The following is a 26,323-nucleotide window of genomic DNA, read 5'->3' as shown; positions in this document are numbered from 1 at the left end:
TCTGGCAGTTCAAAAAGAACGATCATTCTAGCGGCCAAGATATTTCGGCGGTCGCTCATACACTGAGTATTACGGTAGAGCGCTAAACAGCAATGTATGTTTAGCAAGCTGACAGGAAGGATGACGAGGTCACTCGCTACACTGAAACTGCTGTCATGGAAAATTAAATGGATGTTCTTGGCTGGTAGAAGATGAAGAAACAATCCCACCCAAGGGTGTTCAGTGCTGCTGGACACACCCTCCTGAGCACAGTTCCTCCACAAAAACACGTAGCCTAATCTCGGTGAGTTAAAGGTTTTTAAATTATAAATGAATATTAATTAAACCATAAAATCACAATGTAGTCAGAGTATATAGGCTAATGTTGGGATTATTCTTTTAATATTCAGCTTCATCGTCGCCTTAATGCCAGATTGTGAAGAGAAATTAAACAAATCCCACAGAGCCTTTATCTTAATTTTGTTATTGCCAAATACCCGTCATAATTTAGAATTTATTTTAATTGAATTTGTTAAGAATAACTTATTTTTATTGGTGTGTTGGCCAATTTAAAGGCTAAGTGTATACCTAGGCCTATTTAGAGTGCTGAGATGTTACGATGTTACAGAGGACTTTTTTTTTTCTTTGTTCCAACTTCTAAGTGGTCTATGGCCTACGTTTGTTACGAATAAATTATATTAAAACATATAAATAACTCATTTTTGAAAAAAGGCAAAAGAGCTGTATGCAGGTGTATATTTGAGTAATGTCAGGCTGTAAACGGGTTCGGGCTTTATAAAGCTGTTAATCAAAATGTACCTGTTGGGCTTGGGCTGAATTTTTATGGCCCGATTACAGCTTTAATTTACAGTACGTTCTTGAGAAGTGTTGATTAATGCACACTTTCCTATGTTGTGAAATCAACAAACTTACATTAGAGCATTTGAGGACCATTGGGTCAGAGATACCAGAATAATCAGATTTATTTGTAGTTATCCAATACTGTAAAAGTTACTATTTAGACAATACTGTGCTTTTTCAGTGCTTCTTTTTTGCATTCAGACTGTCCCAAGTCAGACAATGCCCAAACAGAAAAAGCACAGAATGTGCCTAAAATATTAATGTATCAAATGTATTTGATAATTGCCAATACATCAGAGTATTCTAGCATCCCTAACCCAAAGGTCCACTAATGCTCTAGTAAAAGTTAACTAATTTTATTTATTTCAATTTATTCAATTTACTTATTTCACAACCAGGCAAAGTGTAAATAATATATGTATAATATTGATATTTTAATTCATTATATATTTAAATTGTAAAGCATGCTAAAATAGATGAATGTCTTCATGGTCCTTGCCATTTTGAGATTTCGATGCCATGAGGAGACAGCTTAAAGACGGTCTAAATAATCAAATTAGGAAAATATGTAAAGTATCAGCTACTTTTAATCAAATAAAAAAGAAGAAAATTGTATCATTTAGATGATTTCATTTGGAATTGCTCTTCATCATGGCAGAAGAGCATGTTTTATACATTTTACACATGTACACACATCGACAAAATGTTTAATGCATTAATAAAATTGAAAGTTATTGTAACGGAAAATGACAAAACAAATATTTTCTTTAAATTACAGGAAATACAAACTTAGGTATCTCCTAATGAGTGACATACAGGTTTATTAAGTTTAAATTTGCAGTACATGTACATGTTCTGAAACTTTATTAATCATTTTATTTTTCTTTAAACTGTTCAATTAAATAAATATCATTTTTAATAACACTTCTTTGTTATGTTTTAATAAAAAGAATTAAATAGAACTCTTAAAAAGGTTAATCAGAAAGAAAATGTTTATTCAGACTCACCGGTACGATCTGAAAGTGTTTGATTTTCTGCGTATGGCATAGCGACAGAACAAATGTCCTCGGGTTGCTTTGGCTGTCCCGTACCAGAAACACCCTGCAAAGACAAAATAAATCAATACATTTCAAATTAAAACTTCAAAATCTTTATTCTGGTGCTTTATTGCTTTAAAATGCCTGTTCCAGTGTTAATATTGATGGCAAATTTAGTTTTACTTTTAATTACATTTTAGTCTTCAGAATGATTTTAGTTTGTCTGGTTTTAGTTTCATAAGATTTTCATAAATTGTTTGTCGACTAAATCTACTCTAGGTTTAGTTGACTAAAATATATTTGGCTCAATTTAAGTGTAATTTAATTAAAATATTGTATACATTTATTCATACTAAATATTCTTACTTAAAATTAAATAAACCAGTCTCATTAAAATATTGAATATAGCTTTTCCGTAGAAAACCAAATTAAAGATTTGCATTGCTTATTTCAACCCATGCTCATTGCGAATATGTACCCACATCTACATTTTTGAGGACAGCAAAATACGTAACTGGAGGTACGTCTGCTTGCAGATTTTGTTTTGCAAATCCATGAAAGGCTTCTGTGTACGCTTTTTGATGATCACAACTTTCTCTCATGTGTCCTTTTCTCGCATAAATCCACCAGAGGGTGCAATATACACTTCGGCCAACCAGGCCAGCTTTCTGTCGACTGACTGACCAACTAACCTTCCCATCCCCTCCCCTAAACCCAACCGATAGTGTTTTCAAAAGCAATCTAGAAAAAGTAAAGCCATCGCTGCTGCGTGAATTCATCACATTTTCAGCCTGTTGGTAATTTATTTATATATTTATTACATTTTTTTGGTTTCTGGAACCGTTCATCAGCCCGTCAACTCTGCTTTGCATTCCAAGTCCATCTGTGTATGTAGCAAGCTACTGGGCAAACTGGTAACATAGGAAAAGCCATTCTCAGGGGAGGTAAGTGGTTTGTGGTAGCGTAAAAAAGGAACAGAAGCCGTCGACAGCATAATACCGACCCATGGCATTTATTTTAAAGATGAAATGGAGAAAGATGTACCTCTGGGTACATATATTGAGGTCTCCAGAAATGTAGACAGGAGTACATATCCACAATAAACCTGTGTTGGTTTATTCATAACATAAGTAATATGCAAAATTATTTGTCGGCCGTGTTTATCACAACACTTAAGTAACAGTTAATAGGATTACAAGTACCTTGATATTTTGTGATGAAAACCAAGCAAACCAAATAACCTGTATTATTAGAGTTTGAAATGAACCGTACCCATCAACGAGACCCTGCTGAGTGATTAATTTCTGAGCCTCTTCGCGGGACAGTTTGCTGTGAAACCATGGCTGAGCCATATGGATTGCTAGAGGAGAGGACGACATCATGAGTGTCAGAAAGACATCATTAGTGTGTTTTTGTTTTCTGTATTTGGTTGGGGTGTATGTGCTGACCTATGCTGGACATGGAGCTCTGAGAAGCGGACGGACTGCCATGAGAGCTCAATCTGTGACAGCTTTTCCTCTGGAAGAAAGCAACACACACAACACCTGTTACACACAGGGTTACAAAGAATAGTCATATGCTTCTCAAACTGCAAGACACAATGTTTTCAGGCTACTTCCGCTATGTTCCACTATGCATAAAACATTTGCGAATAAAACAAAAATGTCCATCCAATGAGTCAAAAAGAATTAAATCATCACCACATGATAAATTACAGACAAATATGAAAAAGAAAAGTGTCATTTGCTGCAATAGTAAAACCTACTGTCTGCCTTTTTGTCTTATCAGCAGAGCGGCAGATTCAGAAAGGTGCTAATGAGGGAGAGATGCTCAGTAATGGGCGGGGCTTTCTCCCATTAATGATATGTGCAAAGTGAGAATCTCAATCAATGGGCTCTATTTTAACACAAAGTCTAAAGCGCAGGGTGCAAAAGCATTAAGGGAGTGTCCACTTTTGCTTTTTTAAGGATGGAAAAATACGCTTCTACTGTTGCTGTGTGTTTTGAAGTGACCTGGTTTGGTTTTGGATTCATTACTCTGCCTCCTCTTCACCAATCAGCTGGTGTGGAGTGTGGTCTGGCACATTATGGCTGCCATCGCAAGCAGCGATTTTTTTACGTTAAAGGAACACCGAGTCACGAAATGCAGAAGATTTTTCTTTCTGTTTGCCATGCGGTATCAACTTACAACAGAAAGTTAAAATTGAAACACCCAAAATTGCATAACACTGGATAACCTGTGATGCAACTAATTGTTTTATACTGAAACTTGCCTTCAAAAAGTGCTTCCTTGGTCTTATGCACTTTTCTTTTACATTTTCTATCACATTCTATCACATTTATTTCCACCAAAACAGGAAGTAAAAAAAAAACTGCAACTGCGTTAATTGCGTAAATTTTTTTTAACGCGTTAATTATTAAAAATTAATCGCATGCGTTAACGCACTAATTTTGACAGCGCTAATACAGACTACTACAGACAATTTGGCCTACCCAATTTACCTGTAATGCATGTCTTTGGCCTGTGGGGGAAACCGGAGCACCTGAAGGAAACCCACGCAAACGCAGGGAGAACATGCAAACTCCACACAGACACGCCAACTGACCCAGTCGAGGCTCGAACCAGCGACCTTCTTGCTGTGAGGCGACAGCACTACCTACTGCACCACCGCGTCACCCCACATATGTATATATATATATATATATATATATATATATATATATATATATATATATATATATATATATATATATATATATATATAYATATATATATATATATATATATATATATATATATATATATATATATATATATAATTAAAGGTAACTAAGTAACTAATTACTTGAGTAATTTTTTAATAAGGTACTTTTTTACTCTAACTCGAGTAACTTTTAAGATTGTTCTTTTTACTTTTACTTGAGTAAAATTTTCGGCATTTACTTGTACTCTTACTTGAGTACAGATTTTGGATACTCTACCCACCTCTGATCGCGTCATCCAGGTGGATGCTGCATACTTGTGGTGGATGACGAGATTCCCCCCAATGTGTAAAGCACTTTAAGCGTCCAGAAAATCGCTATATAATGTAAGCAATTATTATTATTATTTTTATTATTATTATTATTATTTTTATTGGTACTATTTTTATTATTATCATTACTCTTTTACCTTCATTGATAAGGAAATTGTGTGGAAATTAGTGACAATCTCTCTCTCATTAGCATAGGACATTAGACTTGTCATTAGACACTATGCTGACACACAGGCATTTTTAGCTCCGCCTTCTTCTGTAAAGAGCACATCTCATTTGAATTTAAAGCGACAATCAACAAAAAAGCACAATTTGGATGAAAGATTAGAAGGGGCAGCTTTAGAGAGGTATAAAACATTATCTGCGTGATATTTTGTGCTGAAATGTCACACACACACTCTCTATAGACACCAGAGATTTTTTTTTTAGATCTTGTTAAAAGGAACATAATAGCTTCCCTTTAACAAACAGCTATATTACACACATAAAAAGTATGTTCTAAGCAAAAACATGTTAAAGGAGGATTTTAAAGCATCTTGGGAAATTACCCTCCATGACAGGCCCTCTTCCACAGCTACCGACAGTGCCTCTGACGGGTTCTCGATCACCCGGGTCTTGTGTCCTGAGAAGTCTATGGCCACCAGTGAGTTTTCTGAGATGCTCCTCTGAAAACACACACACAAACACACAACACTCAATCTCAAAGAATAGAAACATAGATTTTTCTTTTTTGGGGGGGGGGTAATTATTATAATTATGCATTTTTTATTGGTATCAGCTCTCCTAACCCTAATACTTTATTAGGCTGTCATGTAAACCTCGTCCATTAGATGGCATAAAAACGCATCTATAAGTGGTTTTTCCAACTCAAATGTGCATCTGCTTCACACACACATTTGATCGAATGTGTCTGTGTTTCAGATAATACATGTGCTTAATTGCAACAAATCATTCCAAAAACCTAATAATAAACTGTTATTAGTATCGGACAATAAGTGACTTTGTGGCCATTACAGATTTCTATGGGTCATCTCTCTCTTTTTTTATATAATTTTACATATTTGAAGTCCCAAATATACATATTTACAACGTCTGTCTTTGTAACAGATGCTTACATTTACCAATGTCTTTATAGGGTCTATTTTTATTAACGATATAGATGGTTCATTGTTTAAGTATTAAATAATTTCATTTCTAATTGAATTACATAGTTACATGTGTTAGTTTATAATATAATTATGTATTAAATGCAGTTTTGTTTGTACAATATTATTAACCCTCTTGTATTAAAATAAATCAAATAAATGTGCTCAGAATGTGAGAGAATATAAACATAATAGTTTTAATAATTTATTTCTAGTAACTGAATTCTTTTATCTTAAACAAAATAAAATAAAATAATAAAATAACATAAAATAAATAAATTAAATAAAACAATAAAATAAAACAATGAAATAATAAAATACAAAAAATATTATAACATAAAATAAATAAAATACTAAAATAACATAATAAAATAAAATAATGTGAAATATAATAAAATAAATTAAAATAATAAAATAAAATAAAAAATAATAACATATAATAAAAAAATTAAATATAAATAAAATCAAATAATAAAATAAAATAAAATTTAATAATAAAATAAAAAATTAAATAAAATATAAATATATAAGACTTTCTTCACAAGAAACAAATAATAAAAAACTATGAAAATGCACTGCCCTGTTAAACATCACTTGGGAAAATAAATTCAAAGAAAGGAAAATCATTTGTATATAAACTCTATAAGCATACTACAAACATTTAAGTATTGATTTAGGACTCTGTATTGGCAGAATAATTTATTCATTCATTCATTCTCCTTCAGCTTAATACTTTTATTTATCAGGGGTCGCCACAGCGGAATGAACCGCCAACTTATCCAGCATATGTTTTACGCAGCGGATGCCCTTCTTGTATATCATCACTTTTCAATCAAATGTCAGCTGTAAAGCTGCTCTAAAAATGATTATACTGTGATTAGATCCTCTACAAAATCTCAAAATAGTCTGATGTGAATAATCCACATGCATTCAGATGTGGATTTGATTTGCTCTCTCTCTGACGGGTCTTAGTCGGAGAGGAATTTTGTTATTCTTGTACACGAACACTGGTTACTTTGTTCAGATGCCGCTTAAGGACTTTTGAGTTTTGAGGCTTATGCTCTTGTGCTGCTGCTCAAGAGCTCTCTTGCTTATCTAACAAAAGAAGCATTTCCCTTCGACACTGATCCCTATAGAGAGAGAAAGCAGCGATTATGGCATCTGAAAGGCCTTTAATTTGTGCCATGTGTCCATGTTCATACAACCACACTAATACACCAGCTGATGACAGAACAAATCTGCACACACACAGCAGATTCACCTGGTTCTGAGTTTGTTCGAGTAACAAAGTCAGAGGGCTCTATTATCCTGATATAAGTGCAAATTATAAAGGCTCGTACACACCGGGACGCTTTCGTTTGCGTTTATTGTCAGCCTATTTTAGCGGATTCAAACCGAAGCGATATTCACTAGCATCGAGCAGAAGATTATGCAAAATCACTCCTTGACGTTAGATGGTGCTATACAACTTTAAGCTTCTGGCACCCGCTCATACCTGCCTGGCACCCGCTTATATGGTTCCATAGATATATACACTAGATATCGCATAGGGACCCTCAGCATGCGTCAATAGCGCCGCCACATTGGTACAGTGCTCTCAGGACAAATGTCATTCAACCGCAATAGTCAAGACAGTGTTATTACGTGAAGATGCGGGACTTTAGCGCTGTCTACGAGTGTAGTAACGAGCAAACAAAGAAAACAAAGCACAAAGGCAGAACATTTCCTAGGTAATATTAAGTTTTTCTGTTTTTGAATGTTCTGAACTTTTGTGCTAATCAGGTAACGTTATTGATGATACAGTCACTTACTGAATTCACCATACAGCAAAGCAGCTCCAACTCGCACTAAACACTCGGCTTATGCTAGTTTTGTTGAATAAAATCAGCAAACAGTGCAAAAGAAATATGACAGCGAGATGCTGCACTGCCAGAAACTTGTATTATTGTCGGCTAACGTTAGTGAAAGAGTCGTTCGGGGGATTCATTCACAAACGAATCGCTCCCTCCGTCAGTATGAGAAGTGAAAGCAGGAGAGGAGGTGTGTTTCAGGACACAGATTAGATTAAATTTAACAGGGAGGGTGAATAGTACATTTCTGTACACACAAACACAAGCTTTTTGTCAGGAATGCCCGTGCGGTCACTGATCCATCAATGTAGAAAAGTGATGTAAAATTATAATTTTCGTAATTAGAAAAAAAAAATTACATACTAACATCCAGGAAAACTCCCGATCATAGATATATGTGTATATGTGTATATCTCTGGCTTTGGATGGCCACAGTCCTCCACTGTACCTTGGTCCCGCATTCATTTCAAAGGAGCGCTACCCTGTAGCAAGATGGCGGCGCTATTGACGCATTCCGTCCTATAGACAACAATAGGCCAGGCGACATCTAGTGTATATATCTATGATATGGTTTAGTTCGCGTGCACCTTCCCCTTTGCATCTTCTTTGATGTGCGCTCGCATTGACAGTTTTGCGCTTGAGCGCCTCCATGTGCCGTTAACTGTAACTTCAGCAGCTCCGTGCACGTGAACAAAAGTGCCAACCTGATTGGTGAAGAAGGTTTTAACGTGGCACGTTAAAACAAAAAAAACGAACATAAGGCATTTCTTTAAAAATGACGCTTTTGCACCTGACGTTTTGCGTGTTGGTGTGCATGATCACATTGGCGCCCTTTATTTAGTCACGAGTTAAATGTTGACCGAAAATGTGATCAAAAAGCATCCCGTTTTGCACAGGCCTTAAGGGTGCTGTCATACACCCGGTACAAAAAAGGCACAAGACATGTTTGGGGTGATTTGTTGCTATTTTCAGACCAGCACAACCCTAATTTTCATGTTTTGCACCTTGTGTAAATAGTAAATCTATTTGCGCCACTTTTTTTGACTCATGGGTGTGCAGGTCTATAAAGGAGGTGTGTTAAGGTGCATTGTTGGTGCGTTGCAATTTTGAGAAACTCAAATAGACCGCGCTATTGACCAGATGAAAGCAGGTCTAACGTCCAATGCAGAGCACGTTAGTTATGCACCTATGCTGGTCCAAACACTTACACATTGCTTAATACACAATATGTACAATATGTACAGCAATAAACAAATATACTTACATATGAAAACAAATAAAGGATTAAAATATTACAAAAATTACTATTTTCTACATTAATATAAAAACCACTGCCTCCATGCCTTCTTCATTTCGGGGGGCTTTTCAGTTTATTCATGACACTTGCATTTGTATAATGTTATTATTATTAGCAGTATTATTTATTATATGCATATTTATATTTGTTTTAATAAAAACAAGTTTAGATTTGTCCATCTGTTGGGTTTTGGAGATGTCTGCATCACCATATGGGCATAAGAACCGGATGTGTGTTTGGATATAACTCCAACTCTAACTTTTTTGACCACACTTCATTATTATTGTTCATTTATTTCTTTGCTGGAAATTAGAACTGAATTTAGAAATAGTTTTGAAACAAATCTTTGCGCTTTACAAATAAAATTAAATATGTAGGCTGATGGATGTCTTCAGTGAAGTGCCAACAACACCGTTTCCTTATCCACGAAAGTAAAGGAGTAAACAGTAAAAGTAAAGAGGCTGAATGGAGGAGGCTCGTTCTTTATCCTTGCGCTGCAGATGGTCTGTTTAACGTTTTTCTTGCTAGTGAAGCGCTCCATTTTTCCACTTACGAAGTCCACCATGTAACGCAACTGACTTATAAAGGCAATGGGAGACGAGACTCTGATTGGTTTAATGTTTATGCTTAAAAACACACCCATAACTCATTAAGAGAATAAGCACAACCCTGTTAGACCATGCGCCAGTTCACAGAGCATCATTTTCTGTCCTTAAAATAGCATAAGTAGATTTGGACATACCCTTAATGCTTTTGCACCGTGTGCTTTAGATCGTTAAAAAAATAGAGCCCTTATACCTGTTTTACACCGCAAGCACAAGCAGAGGATTAGCAGACCATGCGCAGCGTGTATGATAGATCTATCTATCTATCTATCTATCTATCTATCTATCTATCTATCTATCTATCTATCTATCTATCTATCTATCTATCTATCTATCTATCTATCTATCTATCTATCTATCTATCTATCTATCTATCTATCTATCTATCTATCTATCTATCTATCTCTGTTCATCTGTATGTCCGTCCATCCATCCATCCGTCCGTCCGTCCGTCCGTCCGTCCGTCATCTATCTATCTATCTATCTATCTATCTATCTATCTATCTATCTATCTATCTATCTATCTATCTATCTATCTATCTATCTATCTATCTATCTATCTATCTATCTATCTATCTATCTATCTATCTATCTATCTATCTATCTCTGTTCATCTGTATGTCCGTCCATCCATCCATCCATCCATCCGTCCGTCCGTCCGTCCGTCATCTATCTATCTATCTATCTATCTATCTATCTATCTATCTATCTATCTATCTATCTATCTATCTATCTATCTATCTATCTATCTATCTATCTATCTATCTATCTATCTATCAATACTTTTTTTTTTGCTTTATCTGCACCAAGGCCCCTCTGAAACTTCCTCCTATGCTGTTTCCTTAACCTGCAAGTCTTGATTTTACAAATCATATAGATCCTAAAGAACTGCTTGTTTCTCATGCTCTATGAGAAGTGTCATTCATGTATTTTAAGATGCACTCGATCAGAAGACGGCTGCAATATCTTGTCAACATCCACACATACTCACACACACACACACACACACACACACACACACACACACACACACACACACACACACACACACACACACACACACACACACACACACACACACACAAACACACACAAACACACACAAACAACCAACACGGGAAGAACATGCAGGGAAAGAGTCAAGTACATATTTACAGATAGACATCAAAATGTTCCCACAACACTGTCATTTCAAGCCACCGCTATCAGTTTTAGTAGTCATTTTGTTGAGAAAAAACTTGTCAAGGATGTGCTGAGCAAAAATAATATAGTATTTCAGTGCTGGTTTTACTGTACAACATGTATTTATGGTCATCATGGAGCCTCTCAGTGGTTTAAACATTCTGCTGTGCTAAACATGCATAGCAGATTATGGACTATGGTCTGTGTGTGTGCGTGCGTGCGTGCATGTCTATGGCTCACCATTGGAGAGCTCTTCTGCTTCTGATATGGCTGGATGAAATTCTGGTAAAGCTGCATGCCATACTGTGAACAAACAGACAAACATATTAAAGTTTGTGCACTGATTAAATATTGCAATATTTATAGTCTCGTTCATTCACTTTTCTTCTGCTCAGTCCCTTATTTACCAGGGCTCGCCACAGCTGAATAAACCGCCAACTCTTCCTGCATATGTTTTACACAACTGATGCCCTTCCAGTTGTAACCCAGTACTAGGATACACCCATACACACTCACATTCAAACACTCATACACTACCACCAATTTACTGGTAGTTTATTCAGTTCACCTACAGCGCATATCTTTGAACAGTGCATATACAATCCCCAGCTACTTTATTAGGTACACCTGTCCAACTGCTCGTTAACGCAAATTTCTTATCAGCCAATCACATGGCAGCATCTCAGTGCATTAAGGCTTGTAGACATGGTCAAGTAATCTGCTGCAGTTCAAACCGAGCATCAGAATGGGGAAGAAAGGGGATTTAAGTGACTTTGAACGTGGCATGGTTGTTGGTGCTAGACGGGCTGGTCTGAGTATTTCAGAAACTGCGGATCAACTGGGATTTTCACGCACAATCATCTCTAGGGTTTACAGAGAATAGTCAGAAAAAGAGAAAATATCCAGTGAGCGGCAGTTTTGTAGGCGCAAATGCCTTGTTGATGCCAGAGGTCAGAGGAGAATGGCCAGACTGGTTCCAGCTGATAGAAAGACAACAGTAACTCAAGTAACCACTCGTTATGCTGTGTTCACACCAGACGCGGAACGCGCAGATAAACCACACTATTCGCGCATTAATAGCCGCATGAACATTTGATTTTACTCGCTTCATTCGCGCGTCAACCCCCGCTTTATTCGCGCGACAAATCCGCTTCATTCGCATGTCAAATTCACTTCAAAACAGACGCGGATTCGCATGATGGGCAGGGCTTCTGTCTGCCCTGTGACTCTAGCTTCATAGCTAAATGGCTAACATGGATTTTATTAAGAAAATAACAGTGTTTATGTGCTTTTTATAGAGACTGAAAAACAGTGTCGATACGTTTAGGGTCCTGTCTGAGTCCACTACATCCTTTCAGAGGTGCATCCAGCTCTGTGAGCTCATAAACTCCTCCAGAAACTGAACCTGGATGACGGAGACTTTCAGCGGTGCTTCTGACTGAGCCAAGCCCAGTTTAATGACTTGTTGTCGGTGTCGCCTGGAGGATTTCCCCCGGGACACTATCAACAGGTTCTACGTCACAATCACGCCCCCACAAGAGCAAGCTTCTGATTGGTTAACGCGGCGCGAATGTCTGTTGAAGTTCAGATTTTCGAACTCAAGAGATTCGCGCGAAATGCACGTTAAGCGCGTCAAATGCGCAAAACGCTCAATTCTCCCGCGCCATTTGCACAATTCGCGTCACTCGCGCCACGCCATTCGCGCATATCACGCCGCAGGATGTCTATTCGCGCGTTTGCATTGACTTAACAAGTAAATCATTCGCACTTGACGCGCGTTCCGCATCTGGTGTGAACGCAGCATTACAACCGAGGTCTGCAGAAGAGCATCTCTGAACACACAACATGACCAACCTTGAGGCAGATGGGCTACAGCAGCAGAAGACCGCACTGGGGGCCACTTCTTTTTAGCTAAGAACAGGAAACTGAGGCTACAATTCACACAGGCTCACCAAAATTGGACAATAGAAGATTGGAGAAACGTTGCCTGGTCTGATGAGTTTTAATTTCTGCTGCGACATTTGGATGGCTGAGTCAGAATTTGTCATCAACTACATGAAAGCATGGATCTAACCTGCCTTGTATCAACGGTTCAGGCTGGTGGTGGTGGCGTAATGGTGTGGGGGATATTTTCTTGCCACACTTTGGGCCCAATAGTACCAACTGATCATTTTGTTAACACCACAGCCTACCTGAGTATTGTTGCTGACCATGTCCATCCCTTTATCTCAATTCAATAGAGCACCTTTGGGATGTCGTGGAACGGGAGATTCACATCATGGATGAGCAGCCGACAAATCTTCAGCAACTGCGTGATGCTATCATGTCAATATAGACCAAAATCTGTAAGGATTTTTCCAGTACCTTGTTGAATCTATGCCATGAAGGATTAAGGCAGTTCTGAAGGCAAAAGTGGGGCCAAACTGCCACTAGTAAGGTGTACCTAATAAAGTGGCTGGTGAGTGTATATTATATCATTACCAAAATAAACGACATAATTTGAATACTCTTTTGTGTTGGAAATCCTTGAATGCAACTGAAAATAAATGACCTCAGATTGCCTGCTTGTATCAATGATCCCTTTAAAGGCTGCAGGATCTGTTTTTGTACTCTAATTCATTATTAATAGGTGAAACAATGAGGACAAACCTGAGAGAGAGAGAGAGAGAGAGAGAGAGAGAGAGAGAGAGAGAGAGAGAGAGAGAGAGAGAGTCAGTTCTCACCTTGAAGAGACGCATGGCTGTAACCCAACACGTCCTGGTCTGCTCATCATCCGCACACAGCAGTTTCAGATCACGTGCAGAACTCGACTTGCTGGCCTGGGTAGACAGTATAAAGAGACATAAATGATTACCATCACATTGACAGTCAAACATACAGCCCTGTAAAGATGAAGTCAGAATTATTAGCTCTCCCGAATGACTAAAATGATTGTATATTTTTTCCCAATTTCTGTTTAACAGAAAGAAGATTATACACATAATAGTTTTAATAACTCATTTCTAATAACTGATTTATTTTATCTTTGCCATGATGACAGTACATCATGTCCATATTTGACTAGATATTTTTCAATAAACTAGTATTAAGCTTAAAGTGACATTTTTAATTAGGTCAGGGCTCGAAATTAACTTTGCTACATGGTAGCACCGTTGCTCCCAACTTCAAATATTTAGGAGCACCAGAAAAAAAATAGGAGTACCCACTAAAAATGAATGAGCACCACTGCAAAATGTATATTAAAAAATGATTGTAATTGAAAACAACATCAATCAGGACTAACAAAACCCAGAAACAACTTTCTAACTAATGCTGTGATGACTTATTGATATTCAGAGATGTATAAAGTACTAGAGGCCCAGACTTAAATAAAAGTACAAGTGCTCTATCAAAAAAGTGACTTGAGTAGAAGTTGAAGGCTCCTTAAGCACCATACTTACGAGTAAGTACTGAAGTGTTGGACATTATTTGTACTTGAGTTTTGCAAGTAGTTTATTCTAAAATTTACTATTTAAATACTGAAAGTAAAAGTACAAGCATTGTACATCATATTGTTTTGTTTATATTAAATATATATTTCAGGGCACATGGTTATGCAAAACAAAAAGTTAACTAGCAATAGCTACACGCGGTTCATAACATGCTGTTTATATTATATATATATATATATATATATATATATATATATATATATATATATATATATATATATATATATATATATATATATATATATATATATATATATATATATACATACATACATACATACATACATACATACATACATACATACATACATACACACACACACTATATATATAATATATAACCATACAGTTGAAGTCAGAATTATTAGCCCCCCTTGAATTATACCGCTTGTTTATTTTTTCCCCATTTTCTGTTTAACGGAGGGAAGATTTTTTCAACACATTTCACATGTTCTTAGGGTAATCAGGCAAGTATTGTATAACAATGGTTTGTTCTGTAGGTTATCGAGAAAAAAATATAGCTTAAAGGAGCTAATAATTTTTTCCCTAAAATGGTGTTGAAAAAATGAATAACTGCTTTTATTCGAGCGGAAATAAAACAAATAAGACTTTCTCCAGAAGAAAAAATATTATCAGACATAGTGTGAAAATTTCCTTCCTCTGTTAAACATCATTTGGAAAATATTTAAAAAATAAGAAAAAAATTTGAAAGGGGCTAATAATTCTGACTTCAACTGTGTGTATATATATATATATATATATATATATATATATATATATATATATATATATATATCGGCACTGGTGGGAGGCCGAAGGCCGAGTGCCTTAGTGACCCAACCAGTGCCAATATACAGCCATATCGCACTGCCACGAATGTGATATTGCGTTTATACAATAGTTTGACGGCATAATTGTGTATATAAAAACAAAATCAAACATGGAGAGTCTCAAAAACCCGTTTGTATGAGGAACTACTTTCTTCCGTGTTGGATTCAAATCATAAGCTGACAGTTAAACAGCTGAGCAAGCATCTTTTAAACTTTAGATCTGTAGTGTCTGCTTTTTGCGAGCTGTGTGTGGGCAGAGTAATACACACAGGATAAAGAGGCTGTACGGGTGCTGATATTACTTAAATAAAAAAAAAATATAAAAAAATAAAAGCTAGACCACACAGAACCTAAAAGGTACACTTTCAAATTTGAGTTTATAAAAAAAAAAAAAAAAAGCGACTCTTTTTTTAGGTGTTTATTATAACACAGACAAAATATACAGATTTTTACAATCCTTTTATTAGTGTTTTATAAAAAATTCAAAGGGTTTTCTTTAAAATGATACCAAATTTTTGCATTTAGACCCCTGCATGTGGATTTGGGAAGCTTTTAAATTTGGGTAGACAAAATCCAGACGGAAATCTCAAAATAACAGCAGAGTTTAACTGGTTTATTTGTAACATCTGTTAAACATCATATAAGAAATATTTGAAAAAGAAAGAACAAAAATCACAGGAGGGTGAATATTTTAAAATATAGGCAAAATATCAGGGTTGCCACTCTAAGCCAATTGTGCCATTCCTTAAGTTTTCCCTGACATTCATTGATCTAAAAGTGTTTTTTTTTAATGATCTATACTGTATAATGAACAGACAAACAGGCAGCTCTTGCAATGTTTGTAATGCTGAAGAAACAATACAAAGTTCACGAAAGATAAGAAACCAGACAGATTGTTTGATAGCAGTTTTATGGAAGGCACAATAAGCAATAAATCTGAGACATAATAAAACCTATTAAATCATAAAACCACTGGTACTTGTGATCTCGGGTGCTTAAGGCTCATTTAATACAGTCTTAAAATCATACTCATTTTAAAGCATGTGCAAAAGTCCAAAACGGTGTTATATGACAACTGAAAATACTGAATTACCTTCACACAGAAGCCGTAGTCTGTTGGCGCTCCGTAAACCTTTTTGGCAGATAATAACGTGTAGACATCGCTGTCACTAAACTCCGCGATGAACTGCAAGTGTCTGGGTTCCTTCAGAAAAGAGAAAATAATGACGATATTTTATTCATTCATTTTCCTTCGCCACAGCGGAATAAACCGCCAACTACTCCAGCATATGTTCTACGCAGCGGGAGCCCTTCCAGCACTCATTGTAAAGCTGCTTTGGCACAATAATTATTGTAAAAAGCTCTATACAAGTAAACTTCAATTGAATATAATGTGTGATAATGTATGGGATATGTGGAGTGTGTGTGAGACGCGTGTGTTCGCGTATCATTCGAGTGTAAAGTTCCAGCAGGAGCGCTGTCTGCTCTACCAAGAAATAAATCCAAACATGTGAGATTTGAATGGCATCTCACAGACTGTCAGGACACGAGCGACAGGCATGGAATCTGTCATTTAATATACTGAAGAGCGCTTGTGTGTGTGTGTGTGTGTGTGTGTGTGTGTGGGAGTCCGTTCACAGACTCTAGAGACAAAAGAGTGGACCTGTGCATATGTGGACAAGACACCACAAACTATTAACATTCATTCACAGACAATAAAAACTATCATTCATATTCAGAACAAAAAAAATAATTAATTTATATACATTCATATATTCGAGAACCAGGCAGAACCAATCGCCTCACAGCAAGAAGGGCACTGGTTCGAGCCCAAGTTGGCATTTCTGTGTGGAGTTTGCATGTTCTCCCCATGTTTGCATAGGTTTTCCTTCGGGTGCTCCAGTTTCCCCCACAATCCAAACACATGCGCTATAGATGAATTGGGTAAGCTAAATTGTCCATAGTGTATTTGAGTGAATGAGTGTGTATGGATGTTTCCCAGTGATGGGTTGTGGCTGGAAGGGCATCCGCTGTGTAAAACATATGCTTATAAGTTGGCGGTTCATTCCGCTGTGGCAACCCGAGATTAATAAAGGGACTAAGCCGAAAAGAAAATTAATGAATGAGTGAATATACAACACCTCTGCCTGGTTCTTGAATCTGATTGGCTGCAATATCAGCACTCATACAGCCTCTTCACCCTTTTGTATTACTCCGCCCACATAGAGTGACAGCAGATCAATAAACTCACTACAGTTTGACAAATATTACTGCTGTTGGGCAGCATAATGTACTTTTGAGACTTTTTTTAGGCACAAATGTGGTTGTTTAGATTGCAACTATGCCATTGATTTATAAGGATATTGCCTATTTTAAATACTTATTATTTCTGAGGCGGTCATCAGATTTTCATACTGAGCAGAGCAAAGATGGTTGATGTTCTGCCACAAGATGGCGACAGAGATCGCATAATAAGTCCTTTGAGGTGTAATTTCAAACTACAGCTGATCAAATCACTCCTTTTTTTATATGTTGTAGTCCTGTATTTATACCATAGTAATCTAGTAGTGTTTACACTGCTTTGGCTTTTTCAGGTTAATTATTAAGATCTCCCAATTGCAACAGAGAAATACTGGGAAATCTCTGTAGACTGATGACATTTCATGCCGTTCAGCCTTATATTCTTAAAATGTGAGCAAAATCAGCTGTTTTGTCATCACTTTAGACATTACTCTAGAGAATCATTTAAACACTAGCTCTAAAGTGATTTTGGTGAATGAGCAACGATTTCTACCGCTCTGATGTCAGCTGCAGATGTGAATGAATGGCGCAAGAAAGTAGTTCCTCATACAAAAGGATTTTGAGACTCTCCGTGCTTGATTTTGACGAATATGACGTCGAATTGTTGTTTAAGCGTATTATCACACGAGTTGCAGAGCAATATGGCCGTATGTGAGATTCGGAAGCTCTTATTTTGAAGCTCAGAAAACGCTTGTGAATCACACAGTTCGGAAACTGTTAATTAACAGATTTATTTATAGTGTAGCCAATCATTGCAGACAAGAAAAATAAATTAGGGACTGCATGATGAATGAAAAAATTGCAGTAAATGTATTGATACAGCCCTAAAAATATACTGGAGTAAAAGTAGATTTTTTTTATCTACTTAGTGTAGCAAAGTACAATTCCTGAGGAAAAAAAAAATACTATTTGAGTTATATGACTGCAGTAAAAAGACTGCATCAGAGAAGGGCAGCTCTGAGTTCATTCATTTCTTTTCCTTAGTCCCTTATGGCCTGCTACAACTGAGTGGTATGATACGGTACGGTTTGGTACGGTTCGGTACGCTTTTATGGCCATTTCCTCTGTCAATAGGTACCTAAAAGTGTACCAAACACGACAAAAGAGTACCAAAAGGCAGAGCAAGATGCGCAACTGAACGCTATTAGTTTACAGAAATACGTCACTCGCAGAAGCAGGAGAATGAAAACAAAGGAAGCTGCATTTTTAAAAACACAGCCAAGAAATTACACTGTAATAATATATACATATAACAACAAGCCATGGTCGACCCAGGCTCAAACAAACCTTGCCGTCGTCTTGATGAACAGCCACAAAGCCAAAAAGAACAAAATCCGCCGTGTCTTGTTGTTGTTTTACGTGGCCGTCTAAAAGTGCGATCGGTTTCGCTTTCTCCAGAGAGCTCGCCGCCAGACTATATTTGAAATAACGTACTTCTTGAGCTCATATTAATAGCGTGCGCATGATTATTGAAGCGCTGTAATATCTGATCCTTCAGAAACGGACAAACGTGAGAGTGAAGCACGTGAGGAGAAGCCGGAAAAAACAGAGCAGCAAATGATTCTTTCAGCGACCTAAAACATAAACAAACAGCCATGTTTAATTATTATCATCACATTTTGGACTGTTATGAACTAGGAATGATGGAAATACTTTCTAACAAGAGGTTACATGTGCTGCTGAAGATTGAACATACATGTGAGAGGTTTGCTCTGACTGTGCGCTATATTTCGTGATGTTTTTAAACCCAAATAAGGGCTATATGTATGCGTTGTGTAGTTTTTCTGTAATTGGTAACATTTCGGAGACTGTAAGGGGCTGTATGTGTTCATATATGTTGCATTTATTTATTTATTTTATATAATTGCAGACGTTAAAGTTGGTTATTTCGCACTGTCATTGATCTGCAGTTATAATCAAATCATGTTTATAAGGTTAGTAATGAACATTTATACACAAGAATTTATGTGTAAAAGCATCTGTTTTATGAGAAGTGCAGTAAAGTGCAGTACTGTACGGCGTAACTGTGACATTTCCTCCAGTAAAAATGACGTCGACTGAAACTTTCTATCGTACTCCATACCCACCATTGGTACCCTTTTGGCAGTGGAAACGCAGGCTTTGTAAAGGTGACCAGTACCTCTCAGTGAAAACGGGCTATTATATATCAGGGGTTGATACAGTGGAATGAACCGCCAACTATTTCAGCATATGACACACAGCGAATGCCCTTCCAGCTGCAACTCAGTACTGGGAAACACCCATACACACTCATTAGCACACACACTCATACACTATGGTCAATGTAGTTCATCCAATTCACCTGCAACGCATGTGTTTGGACTGTGGGGGAAACCGGAGAACCCGGAGGAAACTCACGCCAACACGTGAAGAACATGCAAACTCCACACAGAAATGCTAACTGACCCAGCCGGGACTCGAACTAGCAACCTTCTTGAGGCAACAGTGCTAACCACTGAGCCACTATGCCAACCAGCTCTGAATTCAACTCTATTAATCTGGGAACTCAAAACTGACTTTTTTACATTTAAGTGATCGTAATCAGTAAGAACAAGTGTTATTTTGGCCAGTTAAAGCTAATCTGTGTGAGTCAGAGACTGAAGTCACCTTTGATGTGCCCTTGTTGGAGAAATACAGTCCTGATCTTCTTAACACAAAGTAAAACTTCTTCCAGGATTTTCTGCCATGCTCTTTGGCGTGGAGGAAGCCGTGAATCTCAGGACAGGAACTGGAGCTGAGAAACGTCTGCAGGAGAAACAGCAGACACAACATAAACACACTCGCAGCATAGGAAGGTTTGGTTGAAATAAAATAAAGGTTGTAAAAAAAGAAAAAGTAAAAGAATAATATAATAATAATAATAATAATAATAATAATAATAATAATAATAATAATAATAATCATAATCATAATAATAATAATAATAATGATGATGTAAAAATAATAATATAAAAAACAATTAAATTATGATAATGATAATAATAATAATAATAATAATAATAATGATAAAATAACGATTACATAAATAAAAATAACAATAAAATAAAATTTTAAAAATGTATAAAACAAAAAAAAAAATAAAAATAAAATAGCAAAATAAAATAAAATAAAATAAAATAAAATAAAATAAAAAATGAGAGATTCTCCTAGATTAAGAATTTTTAAAATATCTGTCAAAACATATTTTTTCTCTTCGGCTGAATCATAATTCTTTAGGTTATATTTTGTGGAGAGATCTTTTTAAGATGTTTCTATTATTTTGACATATCGGATAAAATACTGTTCTTTTGCCAATTATTTGTGTATTTGACCAGATTATAAAGCATTTTGGTCAATATTTTAGTTGTTTTAAGGTGTAATACAAATAAAGTTTAACATGAAAAAATAATTAAATGAAATATAATAGTAATAATACAATAATAATAATAATAATAAAAAAATAATAATAATAATAATTAACAAAAAAAATAAAATAAGTATTAAAATTTAAAATACTGTTCTTTTCTCAATTATTTGTTTATTTGACCGGATTATTATGCATTTTGGTCAATATTTTTTGTTGTTTTAAGGTGTAATACAAACAAAGTGTGACATAAAATAAAATAAAAAAAGAAATAAAAGTGAGGTTATGAATGAATGATGAAAATAAAAAGAAGTGAATTACAGGGAAATTGTAAAAAACATTTTCACTTTATTGTTAAATGAAATATATCATATATATATATATATATATATATATATATATATATATATATATATATATATATATATATATATATATATATATATATACGATTGTGCTAATAACAAACTTCTGAAATGCTCAGATGATAATGACAATAATGGGCAGCACGGTGGCTCAGTGGTTAGCACTAGCACCTCACAGCAAGAAGGTCACTGGTTCGAGCCCCGGCTGGTTCAGTTGGCATTTCTGAGGAGTTTGCATGTTCTCCCAGTTTTTGCAAGGATTTCCTCCGGATGCTCCCCCACAGTCCAAAAACATGCGGTCCAGATTAATTGAATAAACTAAATTGGCCGTAATGTATGAGTGTGAATGCAGGAGTGTAAGGGTGTTTCCCAGTGCTGGGCTGCGGCTGGAAGGGCATCTGTTGTGTAAAACATATGCTGGATCACCCGGTGAAATAAAGGGACTAGGCCAGAGCAAAATGAATGAATGAATGAATGAATGAATATTTAAATTTGAAAAACAAACTGAACAATTAATTGTCTGATGCCGATATTTAAAAAATGGAAAAGAGGAAGATTTACTGACATTGGCGATAACTGACCACTAATAAAAATGTGCAGATAGATAGATTTAGATCCGTTAATAATCATAAAGCATAAGCACATCACCTGTATGAGTTGCGAGTGGTTCATAATTCCATTGGTTTCACTGGATATCGACACCATGTGCTCTGGGAAGAAGTCCTGCAATGACAACAGCTATAAATACACAAATATCATCTCCTAAACAGTCAGGGGTTAGAAGTAAATTATGTGCATTGTATAAGAAATGGTCTAAACACACCCTTGATAAATCTGGCATTATTATCCGTGAGCTTCAAAATCACAGGGTTTGGTGATCAGTGCTGGATTATTCAGACATCACCTTCAATACTTAACCAGCACAATCACAGTCCTATTGTGTGTCTCTGTGCTCAATCTTTAATGAGCTTCAATAGGTAACACTGGCCGTTTGGCTAAACCTCAGCAAATCAATTATATATTGCACACACACACACACACACACACACACACACACACACACACACACACACACACACACACACACACACACACGCGCACACACTTACAAGAGGTTTCTTGAAGAACTCATATTTGGCGTAATTCTTCCTGAAGTACAGGCAGCAGTGTGAGTCCATTCCCCATCCGGACTGAACCTCCATGACAGACTCATGGTCTTCTATGGTTCTTTCTGGACAAACAAACACGCACGCACACACACACACACACACACACACACACGGGTCTTTAGGACACTGTGCATTAAAGAACAAAGTCAATTGAAATGTGGTTTACAACCACAGTGGTTAATGAGTTAATGAATGTTCATAAGTTGAAATTTAACAAGGACAAAAAAATGCAGGTCATGATTTTCTTACATAAGTTGTGAGCTTTTAGATTTTGAGAAAAGAGCAACCTTTTTGTGGGGAAACAAATGCAGAATTTATTGCGAGAAACGTAAATAGGTTCAATTTAATTTTGTGTAACTTTAAAGTGTCCCACGTCACAAAAGTTGGCGATTCATTCCACAGTGGTGACCCCTGATAAATAAGGGACATAAGCCTGGTTTATACTTCTGCGTCAAGTGATCGGCGTGACCCATGACACATGCAATGCGCGTAGCTGTGCATTTATAATTCAATTCAATTCAGCTTTATTTGTATAGCGCTTTTACAATGTAGATTGTGTCAAAGCAGCTTCACATAAATGGTCATAGTAACTGGAACAGTGTGGTTCAGGTTTTAGTGTTTAAGTTCAGTTGATGATCAGTGATTTAATCATTACTGAGAGTTCAAACACTGAATAGCCAATTCATCGATGCGTAGCTCTACCAATCCTGAACCATGCGAGGCAGTGGCGACAGCGGAGAGGGAAAAAAACTTCACCTGATGGGAGAGTGAAGAAAAAAAAACCCTGAGAGAACCAGACTCAGTTGGGCATGACCATTTTAATTTTTCCGCTGGCCAAAAGTCTTGTGCAGAGCTTCAGTCGCCGTGGTGGAGGCTGGAAGATGGCCTCAGCGAAGACTCGTCTGTCCCTGGAGCGTCGCTGGAATCATGCTGTTTAATTCTGCATGCTGTTTCTGTTGTTCTACAATAACACTTCCGAAACGCTAGTTGTCAGTGAGGTGTTTACGTTCCTCTGTGTCGAGTTTCTTCGCTGGTGTTTTGTTTTTTCTGAACGCTTCCTTAATGTACAAGTGGCTCAAACTTGCTCATTTTGAGGCAGGAACCAGCGGATGTGCAACAACTTTAACCATGAGTTAAACACAAAACAAAACTTTCCATCCGGAGCTCCTTCACAGGACTTCACACTTGTAAACACTCGCTCCATCGGGCTTTCGCGGCTCTCTGTCCCGCCCATACTCTCCAGCGATACCAAGCTGACCAATCACAGAGCTTGTGCAATGCGTTGTTGTGACGTGTAGTTAAATTTTTTGAGGGGTGCGCGTCAGTGGCGCCGACAGCCACGGTGAGGGCTATGCGTCCACGTGTAGGCCGCGCCGTAGCATATACATGCACTTGACGCAGAAGCATGAGTCAGCTTTTAAGCCGAAGGAAAATGAATCAATGAATGCAGTAATTCTTATATTGATGAGTCCGTATATTTACTTTATGAGTACTTAGTATAGATTTATAAGTATTGATGTAAAGTTATTACATTTTTTGAATCATATATTAAAAATATACAGTTTTTTTCAGTAAGAATGCAATATTTACTTTTATCTTGACACAACAAATAAAAATGTCTCATCTGAAGGAGAATGCAGCACTGAAGACTAGAGTAATGATGCTGAATCACAGGAGAAACTCACATTTTAAAATACATTCACATACAAAAAAAGTTATTTTAAATTGTAATACTAGTTCACAATATAATTTTTACAAACTTTCTGATTAAATAAATGCAGCACATTTAAAAATATTGTCTTCTTAAATGCATAGTTTAACCAAATATGAAAATGTCCTCGTTATTTACAACGGTTCCAAACTTCTATGAGTTTGTTTCTTGTGTTAAACACAAAAGAAGATAAGCTAGAAGGCTATAATTATTAAATTACAATTAAATTAAATTGAATTCATTTAATTTAATTTAGTTTAATTTCATTTTATGTTGTTTCAATTCAATTCAATTTAATTTAATTTAATTTAATTTAATTTAATTTAATTTATTTAATTTATTTAATTTAATTTAATTCATGTTTATTTATATAGCACTTTTACAATGTAAATTGTGGCAAAGACTTACAAAGGCCCAATCCCAATTCTACCCCTTAGCCCTTCACGCTACCCCTCGTTTTGCTTGTTCAGGCCAAGAGGTAGGGTGTCCTAATTTGTAGGGCTAAGGGGAAGGGGTGAATAGCCCTTCGAATGAAGATTTTTTAGGACCACACCCGAAATCAAGGGGTAAGAAAATTTCTCAGAATCCACCAGCCACAGCTGCACCCGGAAGTAAGGAGATCCACAAATTGGTATTTTTAGTTATTATTACGAATTTTTACAACAAACAAGCACGCTTTAATATATTCATAACTGCGTTCATGTTTTAACATCATAAAAAAAAAAAGCTTAATTTTGTGATCTATAATTCATAATCATAACTCCTGTACAGCAGTCCCACAACATTCTGACATTCTATGACACTCAAATACCCTGTCAGAAATGTCTAGTGGCTGGGAATGAGCTTATTACTGTGTCTGCTATACGGTTTATGTTGTTTTTGATGTGTTTACATAGATAAATATAGCCAGGGTGTAATTGAACAGTATTACGATCTTCTTGCCACATTAGATCGTTAGAATAACATAATACATGCCTTCAGTGATTTCCTGAAGAAAAATAACAAAAAATAGCACAACAGGAATCACCACAGCAGTCGCGATCGTTTGATCTCATATTAAGCAAGAGATCACGATGACATATGATGACGTGTGCAGGTGCTGTAGTGCTGTCCCAATTCTTAGGGGTAAATTTTGAAGCCCTTCCCCATAACCCTCAGTTGTAAGGACCATGGGGAAGGGGTAGGGGTACATAAATAGAATTGGGATTGGGTCTAAAGTATGTGTTTTCCTACTGTGAAAGTCAATGGTTCCAGGTTTCCAGCTTTCTTAAAACATATTCTTTTGTGTTTAACAACAGAAAGAAACTCATAAACGTTTAAATCAAGTGAAAGTTGAGTAAATGATGACAGAATTTTCATTTTCGGGTGAACTATCCCGTTAAGTAAATGCAGTTCCCCTACGGTTGGGGAACTTCAGTGCCATGAATGGGAGGATTCGGATCAGAAGCCGCTTATCTGGAGAGTATTGAACGGGCCAATGAATGAAATTAATTGGCAGCGTAAGCTTGCGCAGGTGTGCGACATCTGCAATTATCTCAGCATATAAGCACACCTGAAGCCAGCAGACGCCATCCTTTTCGCTTCAGATCCTTTCTGAGTGAGTCGATGAGGGTTCCTCTTGCTGATCAGCACTTCAGAGCGAACGAGTGTGTCTCCCGGTCCAGAGTGGGTCTTCGCGGTGGCAGACGGTCGAGCTGGGTTACTCCCTTGCCTGCGGTTCTTTGGGTCCGGTCCTCCAGAGCGGTGCGTATAGTTGCAACTTTCCTAAAAGAGCAACACAGTCGTGCAGCACGTCCTTTTCAGGATGGCGCTCCGACTGTGCGTTTCTGGATGCGGGGGTTTCCTGTCTCCGGATGATGGACACGATCACTGCATTGCATGTTTGGGGGTCCAGCATGTTAATGTGGTGCTCGCGGGCGGTTCATGTCGTCATTGCGATGCCATGACCGTTGCACAGCTAAGATCGCGGCTAACTTTCGCAAGAGAGCGAGCCACCCCAGTTGCCTCCTGCTCTAAAAAAGCAGCGGGCGCTCGGGCAGATCTGAGGGTTTCAGCGGGAGCTAATCCGCCGCCCACGGGCTCGCGGACCTCTCGCTCCTCAC

At 36.9% G+C, this 26,323-nt stretch overlaps 1 protein-coding gene across 14 annotated transcripts in view; it reads right to left on the bottom strand.

Annotated features, from left to right (window-relative positions):
- The window catches only part of grb14 (growth factor receptor-bound protein 14), a 152,841-nt gene that overhangs the window by 16,331 nt on the left and 110,187 nt on the right, over positions 1-26,323 (bottom strand). For all 14 annotated transcript variants that reach the window (XM_073913239.1, XM_073913240.1, XM_073913241.1 and 11 more), the window contains 10 exons: positions 22,451-22,572; positions 21,990-22,064; positions 20,241-20,378; positions 16,405-16,515; positions 13,714-13,809; positions 11,231-11,293; positions 5,460-5,576; positions 3,326-3,395; positions 3,150-3,237; positions 1,848-1,941 (listed from right to left, as the gene is read on the bottom strand). In XM_073913239.1, coding sequence (XP_073769340.1) covers positions 1,848-1,941; positions 3,150-3,237; positions 3,326-3,395; positions 5,460-5,576; positions 11,231-11,293; positions 13,714-13,809; positions 16,405-16,515; positions 20,241-20,378; positions 21,990-22,064; positions 22,451-22,572 — 974 coding nt within the window. The remainder of the gene's footprint in view (positions 1-1,847; positions 1,942-3,149; positions 3,238-3,325; positions 3,396-5,459; positions 5,577-11,230; positions 11,294-13,713; positions 13,810-16,404; positions 16,516-20,240; positions 20,379-21,989; positions 22,065-22,450; positions 22,573-26,323) is intronic.

Source organism: Danio rerio, chromosome 9 (genome assembly GCF_049306965.1).
Source record: "Danio rerio strain Tuebingen ecotype United States chromosome 9, GRCz12tu, whole genome shotgun sequence".
Lineage (NCBI taxonomy): Eukaryota > Metazoa > Chordata > Actinopteri > Cypriniformes > Danionidae > Danio > Danio rerio.
Note: the sequence above shows the minus strand (reverse complement) of the source record. Positions and strands in the feature narration are given on the sequence as shown.